At 46.5% G+C, this 15,737-nt stretch overlaps 1 protein-coding gene across 1 annotated transcript; it reads left to right on the forward strand.

Annotated features, from left to right (window-relative positions):
- Nucleotides 1–1,409: 1,409 nt before the first annotated feature.
- Nucleotides 1,410–12,396, forward strand: PCNA (proliferating cell nuclear antigen). Its single transcript, XM_029604051.1, has 6 exons — nt 1,410–1,741; nt 2,771–2,868; nt 10,221–10,288; nt 10,591–10,785; nt 11,442–11,565; nt 12,113–12,396. Exons 1-6 carry the CDS (start codon nt 1,521–1,523, stop codon nt 12,190–12,192), a joined length of 786 nt encoding a protein of 261 aa, XP_029459911.1. The 5' UTR covers nt 1,410–1,520; the 3' UTR covers nt 12,193–12,396.
- Nucleotides 12,397–15,737: the final 3,341 nt, after the last annotated feature.

Raw genomic sequence — 15,737 nt, forward strand, 5'->3', positions numbered from 1 at the left:
CACGTGGTTGCCGCACGCACAGTGCAGCTCACCTACTGCTCGATACTGTATTTAAATAGCTTGCAAATGCAAGCCGCGTCCAAGAAGCATCCGTGAAGCGTTAGGCCCGCGCAACCCATTTTACTGTATAGAGCGCTATACAGTATCCTGGGTGTGCTAACGCTTCACGGACACGCTGGTATCTGTCATTTCAAATGTCATTTCAAATGACATTTGAAATGACAGCTACCAGGAAGTGGACGGTTCTCCTACGCTCGGGATTGCCAGTCCTCTCTCCCCTCCTCCCGAAGCAAGGCGCAGGGAGGGGGGGAGAGAGGACTGGTGAAACGACATGTAAAGTGTAAAGCAACGAAGCGACTTACTTTTCTTGCAGCCCTCCTCCGGAGATGGACCGCGGCTCCCCTGCCTCCCGGGGGGCAGCCGGCGGCGAAAGCAGCCCCTGTGCCTGCAATTGGGCCGCTCAAGACGTGACGTCACATGCCGTGACGCCAAACGTCGTGACATCACGCCTTGAGCGGCCCAATTGCAGGCACAGGGGCCGCTTTTGCCCGTGCAGGCATCCATCTTCGCCGGCAGCTGCCTCCAGGAGGCAGGGGAGCCGTGGTCCGTCTCCGGAGGAGGGCTGCAAGAAAAGTAAGTCGCTTCGTTGCTACTTTTTTTTTTTTTTTTTTTTCGCTTTTTCGCTTTTTTCCGCTTTCGTTGCTTCGGGAAGAGGGGAGAGAGGACTGGGGCTGCCCCGGAGACCAGCACCCATGGACGCGGCCAGGGCAGGTGAGCGGGGGCTGGGGGAAAGTTTGCCGTCTACCCTTACCCCTGCCTCTAACGCAGGGGTATGGGTAGGCAGTAAGTTAGGTTAAACGCGCGGCAAAACTGCAGGTTAAAAAAGCGATAGTCGGGGCGCACGTTACTGTATGGGAGGGAATAGCTAATTCGATGGTTTACATCTAATATACATGCCGCGGGCGGAAGGGGTTACCGGGTGATTTAAAGAAGCGGTAAGAATGGGTTAAAGGGGATAGTGTATTGCGGGTTGGACTAACGCAGCCGAAAAGTGAGTAGAAAGCAGGTTAGAAGCAGGGTAACCGCGGCAGCATTTTACTGTATTTACCTGAATGGTTGTCCCTCTTAAATAGAAACATATAGCATGAAGAATAGCTAAAATACGGTGCAAAAGCTATTTGCCATTATTTTTATCCAACTTTTTTAATAATAATTTCTCAGCATATGTCTCAATACAGTAAGAGGTTAAAGTCCCCTTCTTCCCCATTCCCCCTTTATAGGCCAGCAGAGGGGAGGAGACCAGTCTTTAAATTGGCGCGTTTTGTTTTGAAAGCTTTCGGTAGCCGTGGGCGGGACGTCATGCGCTCTATAAAAGGGGCGGCGCGCGGCGGGCCGCCCGCATTAGGCGTGTATTGATTTAGTTGTAGGTAAGTGATCGTGCTGCTGCTGCTGGGGGGGTTGGGGTTTTTTTTTTCCTCTCGTAGCAGCGATCCGAGGCTCCCATTAACCCTGCGGTGAACATGTTCGAGGCGCGGTTGGTGCAGGGATCCATCCTGAAGAAAGTGCTGGAGGCCCTGAAGGACCTGATCGACGAGGCGTGCTGGGATATCACGTCCAGCGGCATCAGCCTGCAGAGCATGGACTCTTCGCACGTCTCCCTGGTGCAGCTCACCATGCGCTCGGACGGCTTCGATACCTATCGCTGTGACCGCAACCAGTCCATTGGGGTCAAGATGACCAGGTGAGGTGGCCGTGCCAGGGGACGAGAGAGGGGTTGCATCCACCGCCAAGAGCCCCGCGGGCTTGTAGCACAAGAAAAAAGGGTCGCCGGGTTACTATTTCCAGTATATTAGGGAGGTGTCAGGATCGCTTTAAGCAGGACCTTCCTTTGCTGGTTGATTGCTGATCTCTTCCCCCCCCCCCCCCCCCCCCCGACAACGCCACTTTTTCCGCCTGAAACATTGTATCTGCCCAGACCTAGTGCTGTTGTGACATCCGGGCGTGCTGTCCGGGCTTGTCCAGGGAAGAGGGCAGATCGCTCCGAGCTCCAGAATTGGGGGCAGGGTGTTGTGGGACCCCCATTCAAACGGACCTAGTCTAACTTTATTTGTATAAAGGCCATATGGGACAGATTATTCTCAGTATCTAAAAAAAAAGGGCGCTTGGGCTGCTACGTGCTGACGTCATTTCGGCGCCAACTTGGGTCGTAGAGTGTCGGCTGCGCGGGAAAGTGTAGCTGCTTCCCTTAAGGCAATAATGGAGCTTGGTGGTGGCTGCCGACTTTGTACTAATTTTTTTTCGTTTTCCCGTGGACTTATGCAAAACAAACTTAGTAAATTAAGAAAAACCCCTACCACTTTATTGCGTGAACTTGGAGCCCTGACACATAATGTGACATATTTTGATAGTGTCGCTTTTTACCCTGCCGCCCTTGTCCTGTTATTAAATGCAGCCGATTGTAGGTTTATTCTTAAATCTAAATGTTATCTAAATGATTATCTTAATGGTAACGTTTTAATCTATAGATTTACTGATGTGAAAACAGTAAACCAGATGAGTACTAGCACTGGTTTTGCACATTATACAGGATATGGGAGATCTTATGATTTGAGGATATTATACTAGTTTTTTGAGGTGTTACTTTTTCAGAATTTTATCATGTGTACGTATGCATTGAGTTTTACTGTACCTCACTATGATTGCTTTCCAAAATGGCGAGTAATCAAGGTTAAATTAATGCCTTTGATTCTCAATTGCATTCCTTTTCTAGTATGTCCAAGATATTGAAGTGTGCCGCCAGTGATGATATAATCACTCTAAGAGCAGAAGACAGTGCAGACACAGTAACTATGGTTTTTGAATCACCAAGTAAGTGGCAAACTAATAACTAAGTCTTTTAAATTAAGAGTCTGAGGCTGTACATGTTTGCTTGAGAGGGAGTGATGCTGTCACTGTTGGACTGCTTCATGGGAGAGAGAATCAGTAGAGATCAATATGTATCTTTGCTATTTATACCTCTGTAAGAGGGGGCACTTTTAACTTGGGGTAGGGTAGGTTTGGAGATGCAGTTTTACAAACATAGAGGTACAAACAGCAAAGTTGACATCACTGAAGATTTTCTGTCATTTATAGCAAAGAAAGGTAAAGGAGTTGATTGTACAATGTACTCTCTGCCTAGCTGCAATCAAGATAGGTAGAGAGTACATAATACAAATCAACTCCTCTCTTACCTTTCATAGCGCCAAATGACAGAAAATCTTCAGTGATGTCAACTTTGCGGTTCGTACCTCTATGTATGTAAAACTGCACCTCCAAACCTACCCACCCTGAGTTAAGTGCCCCCTCTTCCAATGGTATAAATAGCAAAGCTACATATTGGGGTCTCCCCTCTTTCTTTTTCCCAAATGATAAATGAGCCTGTAATGTAAATCTGTACCTGAGGCAATGGAAGACGAAGTGACTTGCTGAAAGTCACAAAGTGTCAGTGAAATTTGAACCCTGGCTTCCCTGGCTCACAGCATGCTGTTTTAACAACTAGGCTACTTTTCCATTCTGCATCTTGGCCATCCAAGAACTTTACCATATGTTCGAATTCTAACCAAATAGAAAAAAATGTTGTAAGCTTAGTTGAGTATTAAGGTAGACTACAAATCCAAAAAAATAATTACAAGTAATTCATGGCACTACAGTTTTTACATGATGGCCAGGCAAATTCCTTGTATTTAGATATGCTCAGATTGTTCTAAGTATAGGGAATGCTCTTTATATATGATCATTAATTCTTGCAAAGCAGTGCTGCCTTTTTAAAAGAAACCCAGCCCTGTTCTGAATCCCATATTGATTGTACCTCCATGTTCCCTGTACATTCCTGGATCATTTCAGACAGTGGGTTGAGCCTCCTGTCCAGCAGATGGAGACAAAAAACTGAAAGGGTATCCTATATCAGGACAGAGCCCACCCTGCATCCCTCCAGTATTTCTCTGTCTTCAGCAGATGCAGGCAGCTGAACCTGCGGTTCCCCTTCTTCCTCAATGTCTCTCTTCCTGTGAGGTTTTCTTGTCATATTTTTGCAGGATGAAGCAAGTATTACCTATAGGTTCTTTCTTTTTTTTAATTTATAAAACATTTATTACACAGTTTTCTTTCTCAATTCAAAACTTCTGCTCTGAGGGAGACAGTACTGTCTCCTCACTCTTATGGGGTCCTAGGGGGCTTGCCCCTTGATTATTCAGCCTAGGATTCCCTTCCCGGTGACCTGCTAGTCTGTTTGGGGCGATACTGGTGGTCCAGTCACTCCCCCTCACTGGCTGCTCTGCCCTTGAGACGCTCAATACCTCCGGTCTTCTAGCAGGGAAGCTTAATTCCCCTGCAATTGTTGAAAAAAAAAAAAAAACCTATTTGAAAAGACAAGTTTAGTTTCGCCCTACTTTGCTTACGGAAAAGGCAGCGTGCTCGGTTCATTCACCTGCTCTCGTTTACCATTGCAGCTCAGCTGATTTCCTTCTACGCGGTGTCTCCTACCTTTGATCATGCTGCGTTCTGTGTCCTGCCTTGCCTGCGGGGAGCCTGCTTTGTGGCTCTCCCGCGATGGGCTGTGCTCCGAGTGCCGGGCGGGGAGGGTCCCTCCGCGGTGGCGAGATCAGCGGCCCGGGGTCGGGCTTCTAAGCGCATGGCCAGGCCGTTCCCCTCACGAAAAACCATGGGAACAGTGGCCATTTTGGGGGCAGCTTTAACATCAGATTAGGGGCTGCAGGACAGAGAAGAGCCTGATTTAACCATTTCACCTCCGGATTTGTCACGTGCATTCCCCGGAGGGGATTCCTGACCCTACCTCCTTACCCCCTCCCCCCTTATCTGGGAAATCCAGGCCTAGTTTTTCAACTGAATTTGTGCTTTTAATGCACAAATCCTATCTGGCTTGCCTGCAGGAGTATGATCCTTCTCCAGGCCCTCCTCCAGCGAAAATCCCTCGGGTGCCTGCTCTGCAGCCGCCTGCTGTTCCGGATGGGCAGGGTTCCGTCAGGGTGGTGCTAGGAGTCCCAAACCCCTCCCAGCCGTCCTCTGTCCCTGATCCGGACTCTGACTTGTTGCTCCCAGGTCTTCCACTCTAGGGAGACGATCCGTGTGTTCTCCAATTGTTCCAAAGGGAACAGCTGGAGCAGCTCATTCCCTTCATCTTGGTCGAGCTGGGAATTGAATTTCCACCTGAGGATTTCACTAGGGCCTCTATACCAGCCAACGTGGACCTGGTCCTGGCGGGACTTAGGGCACCTCCACGTACATTCCTGTTTCATCCCATGCACATGCAACTGCTCCTCAGGGAATGGGAGTCTCCAGAAGTGGGTAGGGCGATGGACAAGCTCTATCCCCTCCCTGCTCAATGCGTAGAGATGCTTAAAGTTCCCAAGATGGTCGCTTCCGTCTCTGCTGTCACCAAACACACCACCATCCCGGTGGTGGGAGCCACAGCATTGAAAGACATTCAAGACTGCAAACTGGAGCTGTATCTCAATCGCATCTTTGAAGTCTTGGCCTTAGGAGTCCGGGTGACAACCTGCAGCAGTCTCTTGCAGCAGGCAAGTCTCAGGTGGGTCCAACAATTGCTCAGCACCCAGGACCTCCTGTCTGCAGAGGCGGAGCAGGCAGAATGGCTGGAGGCTGCTGTGGCGTATGGGGCTGATGCCCTCTACGATTTGCTCTGGGTGCAGGCTAGGGCTGTGGTTTCAGCGGTGTTGGCCAGACGTCTCCTCTGGCTGCGCAATTGGTCGGTGGATTCCTCCTCCAAGTCGCAGTTGGACACTCTTCCATTCAAGGGTAAGTTGCTTTTTGGTGAGGACCTTGAACAGCTTATCAAATCCCTGGGAGAGAACAAGATTCATAAGCTGCCGGAGGACCGCCCGAAGCAGTTTAAGTCCTTTTTTCCTTCTTGCTCTCGTTTTAGAGGTCAGTGCCGGTATAACAGAGCGAGGGGATCCTTCCCAAGAGGTACCTCCTCCCGATCCCAGTCGTGGTCTCATTCCTTTCATGGCAGTTGTCCTTTCCAGGATGGTAACCCACAACACTCGACCGCAAAGTCCTCTCCCCAATGAGATACAGCCGGCCCATTCCTTCGTTCCCAACTTAGGTGGATGTCCGTCCCTGTTTCTTGAGGAATGGGTCAAAATCACGTCAGATCAGTGGGTCCTCGAGGTGATAAAGGTTATGCATTAGAATTTGCTTGGCACTTTTCAGACCTCTACATAATCTCTCCCTGAGGAATTCTGAAATGTCCAGCGGTCTGCCATACTCTTGTCAGGGTGCAGGAGCTTGGAGCCATAGTCCAGGTCCCGGTGGAGGAACAAGGATCCAGCCAGTATTCCATCTACTTCGTCATCCCCAAAAAGGATGGCTCCTTCCATTCTATCTTGAATCTCAAGAGTCAACCAGGCCCTCAGGGTTCCCCATTTCCGAATGGAGACCCTGAGGGCAGTGATAGCGGTGGTTCACTCAGGCGAATATCTGGCCTCTCTTGACTTAACGGAGGCTTACCTGCACATCCCGATACACCACGACCATCAGAAGTATCTCCGGTTCAACATTCTGGGGCAACACTTCCAGTTTAGGGCGCTCCCATTCAGTCTTGCCACCGCACCACGCACTTTTACCAAGGTTGTGGTGGTGGCGGCTGCTTTTCGCTGGGACGGAGTCCTAGTCTATCCTTACCTAGACGATTGGCTCATTCGAGCCAAGTCGGAGACTCTCTGCAGGTCAGCGGTCGACAGTCTTGGCTTTCCTCACCTCCCTTGAGTGGATAGTCAACTTCTCCAAGAGCAATCTCCAGCCCTCCCAGGTCCTGGAATTCCTGGGAGTGCACTTCGACACCCAGGTCGGCAAGGTGTTGCTAGGTGCTCAAACTCATGGATCAAGTGTGCAATTTTCTCTCCCTCTCGCTACCCATGGCCTGGGGCTACCTTCAGGTCCTGGGTTTCTATGGCTTCCACTATTAATCTGGTTCCTTAGGCTTTTGCGCATATGCGTCCATTACAGAAAGCTTTGCTGTCCTGCTGGAAGCCGGTGTCGGAGCAGTTTCGGACGCCCCTACCTCTCTCCAACTCTATCATCGCAAGCATGCAATGATAGCTCTCGCTAGCTCACCTCCTGAAAGAGATGCCCCTACAGACTCCTCAGAGGATCATTGTTACGACGGACGCCAGCCTCTCCGGCTGGGGAGCAGTGTGTCAAACTTAGTCTATGCAGGGATACTGGTCCCCAGTTCAATCCCACTGGCACATCAATCGCCTGGAGGCCCAAGTTGTTTGACTAGCACTCAAGGTCTTTCTACCCCCTGATCTGTCGCAAGGCAGTGCGGGTTCTGTCAGACAATGCCACCACGGTAGCCTATATCAATCGGCAGGGAGGCACCAGAAGTCGCCTGGTGGCTCTGGAAAGCCAGCAAGCTGTTTGCCTGGGCGGAACGTCACCTGGATCGATTGGCAGCTTCCCACATTGCGTGGAAGGAGAATGTTCAAGCTGATTTCCTCAGTCGTCAGCGTCTAGACCCCAGAGAGTGGGAGTTGTCTGACAAAGCAATGGATCTGATCGTCCGCAGGTGGGGACCTCCCCACTTAGACCTGATGGCTACTCTGAACAATGCGAAAACTCCCAGATTCTTCAGCTGCAGAAGGGGAGCACTGCTCGGAAAAGGTGGATGCCCTGGTTCTCCCCTGGCCTCACGACGTTCTCCTCCTGTACGTGTTACCCCCTTGGCCTCTGGTGGGAAAAGTACTCAGAAGAATAGAACTTCATCGGGGGCCCGTCATTCTTGTAGCACCAGAGTGGCCCCGAAGACCGTGGTACGCGGATCTGGCGAACCTCACGATGGACGGTCCTCTTCGCCTCGGTCACCTTCCTCACCTGTTCCATCAGAGTCCAGTATTTTTCGATCAGGCAGATCGCTTTTGTCTAGCAGCCTGGCTTTTGAGCAGCAGCGACTGAGAAAGAAGGGTTATAAGGAAGAAGTTATATCCACTCTGTTGCGGACTCGTAAGCCTTCTACCTCTTTCGCTTACGTCCGGGTTTGGAGAGTTTTTGAGAATGTGTGTGCTGAGTCCGGAGTGCCGGCACGCAAGGCTCTGGTATTCCAGGTCCTCTCTTTTCTCCAGAATGGCCTTTCCAAGGATTTGTCTTTCAACTCCTTGTGGGTACAGATTTCTGCTCTCGGGTCCTTCTTAGGCAGTATCAATGGTTATGCAATGACGACTCATCCGGATGTCGTTCAATTCCTCAAGGGGGCCAAGCATTTAAATCCGCCTGTCCGGGCTACTTACCCCTCGTGGAGTCTTAACTTGGTGCTTTGGGTTCTCTGCGAGGCGCCCTTCGAACCTCTCCGGCGTGCTACGCTCAAGGATCTGACTCTTAAGACCGTTTTCCTCGTCTCTATTTGTTCTGCCAGGAGGGTGTCTGAGCTCAAAGCATTGTCTTGTAGGGAACCCTTCCTACGTTTTTCTGATTCAGGGGTCTCCCTTAAGACGGTACCTTCCTCTTGCCAAAGGTTGTGTCCTTCCTTTCATGTCAGTTGGTGGAACTCCCGGCTTTTTCCTCTGAGGACATTGCAAACATGCCTGGTGGTGACCTGTGTCGTCTTGATGTAAAACAAGTACTTCTACAATATTTACAGGTTACAAACCACTTTTGAGCTTCTGATCATCTTTGTCTTATGGAGTGGCCTAAATAAGGGAAACAAGGCTTCTAAGGCTACGATTGCTTGCTGGCTAAAGGAGGCGATTGCGTCGGCGTACATCTGTCGGGGCTGGAAGGTTCCGGAGGGCTTAAAGGCCTGCTCTTTACATTCACAAGCTACTTCTTGGGCGGAGAGTCAGGCGGTCTCTCCACAGGAAATCTGCAGAGCAGCTACCTGGAAGTCTCTGCATACTTTTGCTCGTCATTATCGCCATGATGTACAGGCACCAGTTTTTGGCGCCTTCAGAAGGCAGGTGCTTCGAGCGGGGCTGTCTCGGTCCCACCCTATTAGGGAAGCTTTGGTACATCCCACTGTCTGGACTGATCCGGGTACGTACAGGGAAAGGAAAATTGCTTCTTACCTGCTAATTTTCGTTCCTGAGTACCACGGATCAGTCCAGACTCCTGCCCGTGTATTTAGGATACGTCCGCTCGAAGTTTTCCTTTTGTCTTGTTTACAGCATTTTGGATCTATCTACTTCCTATCAGAACTTTAAGGTACCGGAAGTATCTACTAGATGGATCTATATGTAAGAGCAGTTATTTACAGGGTTTTGAATTGTTCAAATTACCAGTTGCTTGCTTGATCTTATGCTAGTTATCTTTATATTTCTCTGCTTTGATAACGTTTATACTGAAGGGATGCAGGGTGGGCTCTGTCCTGCTATAGGATACCCTTTCAGTTTTTCTCTGACTCCATCTGCTGGACAGGAGGCTCAACCCACTGTGTCTGGACTGATCCATGGTACTACAGGAACAAAAATTAGCAGGTAAGAACCAATTTTCCTATATTGTGGCTTTTCCTTGGATGTCTGTGCAAAATCAATCTACCTCCCAAGTGAAAATGGTCTATCTGCGCACACACCACCCATTTTTTCCTTGTTCTGTTAACTATAATATCACCACCATGCATGCCAGTGGTAGTTGTTGCTCATGGCTGGCAGGGTTAAAAAGCCTAAAAACCATAACACTAGCTATGGGAGGAAAAAACTCAAACTTATTTTTTCTTTTTTTGAAAAGAAGCCCAAGTCCATGTCTAAGCAAAGTTTACAACATTATCTGAATCCCTACCCTTCCCACAGCCACCATGTATTTAAAATACAGTTCTAGCCAAAACCACAAGGTGCCAGTAAAATGCTAAAGTTTCTATTGATCAATAAAGCTGATCCAGAGGACTATTCAAATAACTGATTTTTTTTTTGGGGGGGTGTCAAATGCCAGCCATTTAAGGCTGCAAATTAAGCTGGTTTCTACGCTGCCCAAAATGCATGTTAACTAAAAATCTGAAACACCCAAAAACATTTTTGATATCTTGGAAAACAGGACATTTGCCGCAGTAGCTGGAAACCTGATCTGTCTGCATTGCATTCTGCTTTTCCTGGTTCACATTTCGGGTGCCCATTTCTGAAAACAGAGCTGGGTAATTCAGAAACATAATTTCACACCCTCATTTTTGTTTGCTTTGGAAGGATGTAACCTGAATTGATGGTTTTCTTTAACAGATCAGGAGAAGGTCTCAGACTATGAGATGAAATTGATGGATCTTGATGTCGAGCAGCTTGGAATCCCGGTAAGGGTCACACATCTGCATATTGTTTGTGGCACTAGTGGAGCAGTGCCCTATTGATATAGAAAAACATTTTTAAAGGGTGTGGCATCTCCAGCTAGGCACAGGTCTGTGGCAGGACTTTTTAGGAGAGTTAGGAGCATTATAGCTTGTAATGTATAATACAGCAGCTGTCCTGGATGCACTCAGTTGCTCATTTGAATGCTGCTATGTCACATCAGTGAGTTTAACAATCTGGTCAGACTATTTATTCAGTTTTTTCCATCGCTGCTGTATCCAGTGAGCTTTCTCCTACTTCCTTGCAGGAGCAAGAATACAGCTGTATAATAAAAATGCCCTCGGGTGAGTTTGCACGTATCTGCCGGGACCTCAGCCAGATTGGAGATGCAGTTGTGATCTCCTGTGCAAAGGATGGTGTGAAATTCTCTGCCAGTGGTGAGCTGGGTACCGGAAATGTGAAACTCTCTCAAACCTCCAATGTGGATAAAGAGGAAGATGCTGTAAGCAAATTCATTTTCCAAGTCCTACTTGAAAGTTTTTGTGTTTTTTAATTCTAACTGAAACCTAGTAAAGCCAACCCTAAGTGAATCTCATATTTAAATTTTAAGCATGGGGATTGGGGGGTAGGGATAGAAATAGTTTACTCATAATGGATCACAAATGGAAGACACGGAGTCATAGATCTATCTAGTTTAATTATATACCTTTTATCTGTCAGGTGTGAATCTGATCTCAGTTGTATGATCACCGGATCTTCAGTTAAGCATTTATCTATAGACCATGGTAACTAGCAAGTTCAGTATTTTCAGCTGCTGAAGCCACTGCTACCCTTTTTCCCTATCCAATCTAAAATGCTGATTTTTTTTTTTTTTAATCTTAAGAGTCGTGGTTACTATATCAAGTGTACATGCCACAAGTAGTGATTTCCTATCTGTCCAATTTTCTGTCAAAGTACCTTTTTGTGATGCTTCCGTGAGGTTAGCTACGTTGGTGTATCAGTGACTTCTGACAGAATGAAGATCTGTGTGGTTTGTGGCTGTATTGTAGCTTCTGGAACGGTTGGCCTGCCCTTAGTCATTTCTGTAGGTTTGCACTGCACAAAGAAAAGTGCAGAGTATCATATTTATATCTGACCTCTGCTGATTTCTTCCTTCAGGTTACAATAGAAATGAATGAGGCGGTCCAGCTGACCTTTGCACTCAGATACCTGAACTTCTTCACCAAAGCCACGCCCCTCTCACCCACAGTCACACTCAGCATGTCTGCAGATATCCCCCTAGGTAAGCATCACAACTGGAAGGTTCCATATATATCCCTTGTTTCCTATGTTGACCTTAATCCTAGGTCATAAACCTTTGTCTTTAATGTAATTGTTTTCTGCTTCTGGAATAAAAGGTGAAGAAGTCACGAGTTCTCCTTTTGTCTGATCCTGCTGTATTTTTCCTTCTTGTATTTGAGTAGCGATCATATAAGGTGAAGGAGGTGGGATTCTGAGCCACACAGCAGCATTTCAACTGCATTCCCTGGGGAGTGACTAAGAAGCTTTCAAAAAAAATTAATTAAAAATTTCCACATGTTAAAAAAATAAAAAACCTAAAGAGTATCTTTTTTAAAAAAAAATTACCATCCTCTGCAAGGAACATAATAAAACATTCACAGTTAGGATCAATATGCTTAGCTTTTTTTATGCTTGAACGCATTAGTCTGCAGTACTGCTTAAAGCAATAGCTGGTAATTTTTTTTTTTTTGGCAACCTGGCAGATCTGTTAACGCTGTAACTGACTGCATTCTGGGGACCCTGGTGACATGTTTGTTTTCTTTTTGCAGTTGTTGAATACAAAATTGCAGATATGGGCCATGTGAAGTACTATCTGGCCCCCAAGATAGAAGATGAGGAAGCTGCTTAAATATTCAGGGTGTGGCAGGAGTGCACCCACTAAAAAGCTCTTTATGTATACAAAATTGTCCTTGCTGAGTTCTGTTTATCAGAGGTATGAATTTGCAGATGTTAATGCATCTCAGTTCTGTACCTCTAGATATTTCTGTAAATACACTAGTGAAATATTTTTTTGTAATACTTTTTATAGTTAATAAAGGTTCATTTAAAACCACTGGAATTTTTTTTATTCAAAAATTGATTTTTTTCCTCTGAACAAGGGTCTGCTTCTATATACTGCCGGAGATGGGGAATTGTGTGGTTCCTGTTAGACCAAACAGATATACAGAATTTAAGATCAACACATTGTACATGAGACTTTATTGAACTAATGCAATCTGTTTTCCAAGCTTTTGAGAACTGTCTAATCTGTGCTGACCCCAATGAAAGGTACATAATACTATCAAAGCTCATCACAGATGTGACCTTCATTTCTCATGATAAAATCCTTGCCAGCATGGAGAGAACAGAATATTAATAAAAAGCCTGCAATACACTGCATCACAACTGTTTATCTTAGCTGGAGTGTTTCCACTTATACAAGCTGTAATACTTTGTCCCTTTTACTACTGGTTTTGGGCCTTGTTTAATTAATCTTCTGCAGACCTCCAGGATGGTACAAGAATATGGGGCAACCTAGGCGAACCTTAAGTCATTCACACTCTGCCAACTTAATTATTGGTGGCAGCTCCAACACTGCTCCCTCCTACTGCCGGCACACTTTTATTTTTAAGGTTCTCCTTTTTTGATTCTTCCAACTTAATATCTCCACAATATTAAGTCAGAGGAACTACAGAAAAGCTTCTCAAGAATTAACGCCTGCATCGGGGGTGGAATAGCTAATAACCTCATGTGATGAGCACTATTAGCTACGTGCTCAGACATGTTTTGGATGTGCTAACCCCCATTTTGCATTGGCGGAGGTTATGGACGTGCATCCAATTCAGTGTTGACCCATGCGCTGTAGCCAGTGCACTGTATTGCATCGGCCTGTCAGTACATGACAGAGAAACCAAAATGGTAGAAAATACTTTTTACTCGGTGCACAGTCAAACTTGCCACAGGATGTGGTTGAGATGATTAACATAGTTGGGTTTAAAAGAGGTTTGGACTAGTTCTGGAGGAAAAGTCCATAAAGTTTTTTTTTTGTTTGTTTTTTTTAGCCAAGCAGACTAAAGAAAGCTATTGCTATCCCAAGGAGTGAGAAACAGAAAACAGGTCTATTTCCTTGCATCTGCCAGGTACTTAAGACCGGCCACTGTTGGAGACAAAATGTTGAGCATGGCATTTATGTTCAGTCTGCCCAGTTGAGGCTTGCCCTCTTCAGGTCGATTAAATGCATATACATTTCCCAGCTGCAACTCAACTCCTTCCTTAATGTTTTACCTGATCTCTCAACCCTTTCCACTGCTGCCCCCTTCATATTTGACCCAAACGTCAAATCTGCCACAGTGATGACCTTCACCAGCTCCGCGGGCAGGCAGTTTCAGGCCTTGCCATCTTCAACTTGGTTTCCAGGTTTTGTAGTGTTCCTCACGACCACTGAAGTCAGTGATGCTGTTTTAAAAAAAAAAAAAAAAAAGGCCTCCCTGTGCACATTGGCATTTGGAATTTCCATCATGGTCTCGCCATACATGTACCAGTCTTGGAAGTACAAAGCAGTAACGCAGTGACTTGAGGGGTTTTCCCCCTTTGAAACTTGGTGGCAGTCTGGGCTACTAAATTCTGAATTGCTGGATTTTTTCATGCTAACACGAGAGCTATATCAATTCATTTGTAAGTCTCCTAGATGGTAAACATTGTAGAAGTGGTACTTTTAATGTCGTCATGAAGCTGGAGTAGGGTTCTTAAAGAATAACTTGCCATAGTGATGCTGTTCATAACTGGTTCTTTTATAAACAATGCACTTTGACAGAGCAGCTGGCTTTTTGATCAGATGGGGGTAGCTTAGGCATTTTTAGCCTTGCTTTTGTAGGTTTTAGCAGATGGTAAAATATCGGGTTGTGATTATGTATTTGTGGCCCCCCACCCCAATAACTTTGGAATGGTATAGGGGATAAGTTCCTGGATACAAGCCCCCGGGTATAACCCCAGTAATTGTGTGTGTGTGTGTGTATATGAGATTAGCCCCTGGGCAGGATACCGGCATGCCTGGTCTGAACCTGTAACAAATGGTTAGATCTAATTCCATCAAACTTTATAAAGGGGGTGGGGGAATGACATCTGACATTCACACTTTTCAAAGTTGAATGATTAAGGGAGAGGTGAAAGGGAGGAGGAATAGCCTAGTGGTTAGAGCAGTGGACTATGAACCAGGAGACCAGGGTTCGAGTCCTGCTGTCGCTCCTTGTGACCTTGGGCAAGTCACTTTACCCTGCATTGCCTCAGGTACAAACTTAGATTGTAAGCCCTCTGGGGATAGAAAAATACCTACAGTACCTGAATGTAAACTGGTGTGATATCTCAGTTGAGATCAAATGTCGGTATATAAAAATAAATAAATAAATAGGGGAGAGGTGAGAGAAGGTGGAAATGCACAAACTGCATGCACTTAAGATAAAACAGCCAACTTTGCTGCTGTCCTCCGGGGACATTGGATTATTTCATTTTCCAAAGTTGGTGGCACAATTGGTATTTTTCCAAAAGAGGTATGAGTGGTTGAACTGAGGCAATCTATAAAGACTCTCTTGTCTACTTGTTTCAGTAAGCAGGTAACCTGAAGAGGTTTTAATGCAACATGAGCAAGCTGATCTTCAGCCAGCACAGTGGCAAGACCCATGAGCAGTGTAAAACGCATTTAACTACTAAGAGCCAAGATGCTCTGTGGTGTCTGTAGATATAATGGGGTTTGCTCTGCATATTCAGAGCGGCATGCACCTCTAGCAAGGAGAGCGGTACACAACCATTTTATTTGTGCCATTATGGCACACTCTAACACCAAAGCTGGGTTTTCTAATATGCATACTTGGCCTGTATTTAAGGTAACAAAGTTCTGGGAGTGGCAGGCCATCTGAAAATTTGCTGTCTCTGCTGAGATGATCACTCTGAGAAGCCATCTGTCTTCGCCATCCCCTCCTCTTCCAGGCAGCATGCAGAAAATAGAAGGGGAGTGGAAGGAGGGGGGATAAGGTTGGAACAGAGCAGAGCATAGACAAGCTGTTCTGCTCCCTAATCCAGCCTTCTCCCCTCATGTCCTTTGCTGTAGAGAATAGAAGGTGGAATGGAGGGTGACCAAACAAAAAGATTTATTCTGTTTCCTAATCCAGCCCCTCTTCTGTCATTCAGGAACTATGGCAGAGGGTGAATCTGGAGTACACAGAGCAAAGGGGGCTCATTTAGGGAAAAAAGGGCAGAGTCTGAGAAGTGGCCCATTGGAGTGAGGAGAAGGGCTGGGAGATTAATAATCATTTATATAGTACGTACTAGATGTATGCAATGCTATACAGAGACATAAAACAGTCCCTTACCACTTGGAGTTTTCAAAGAGAGGTCAGCTTGGGGCCATGTGAGAGAAGG

The sequence above is a fragment of the Rhinatrema bivittatum genome, chromosome 5 (genome assembly GCF_901001135.1).
Source record: "Rhinatrema bivittatum chromosome 5, aRhiBiv1.1, whole genome shotgun sequence".
NCBI classification, from domain to species: domain Eukaryota; kingdom Metazoa; phylum Chordata; class Amphibia; order Gymnophiona; family Rhinatrematidae; genus Rhinatrema; species Rhinatrema bivittatum.

Coding starts and splice junctions, on each gene's coding strand:
- PCNA (XM_029604051.1), top strand. CDS start 1,521: ATGTTCGAGGCGCGGTTGGTGCAGGGATCCATCCTGAAGAAAGTGCTG. Junction 2,869..10,220: donor TATGGTTTTTGAATCACCAA/GTAAGTGGCAAA, acceptor TTTCTTTAACAG/ATCAGGAGAAGGTCTCAGAC. Junction 11,566..12,112: donor GTCTGCAGATATCCCCCTAG/GTAAGCATCACA, acceptor TTCTTTTTGCAG/TTGTTGAATACAAAATTGCA.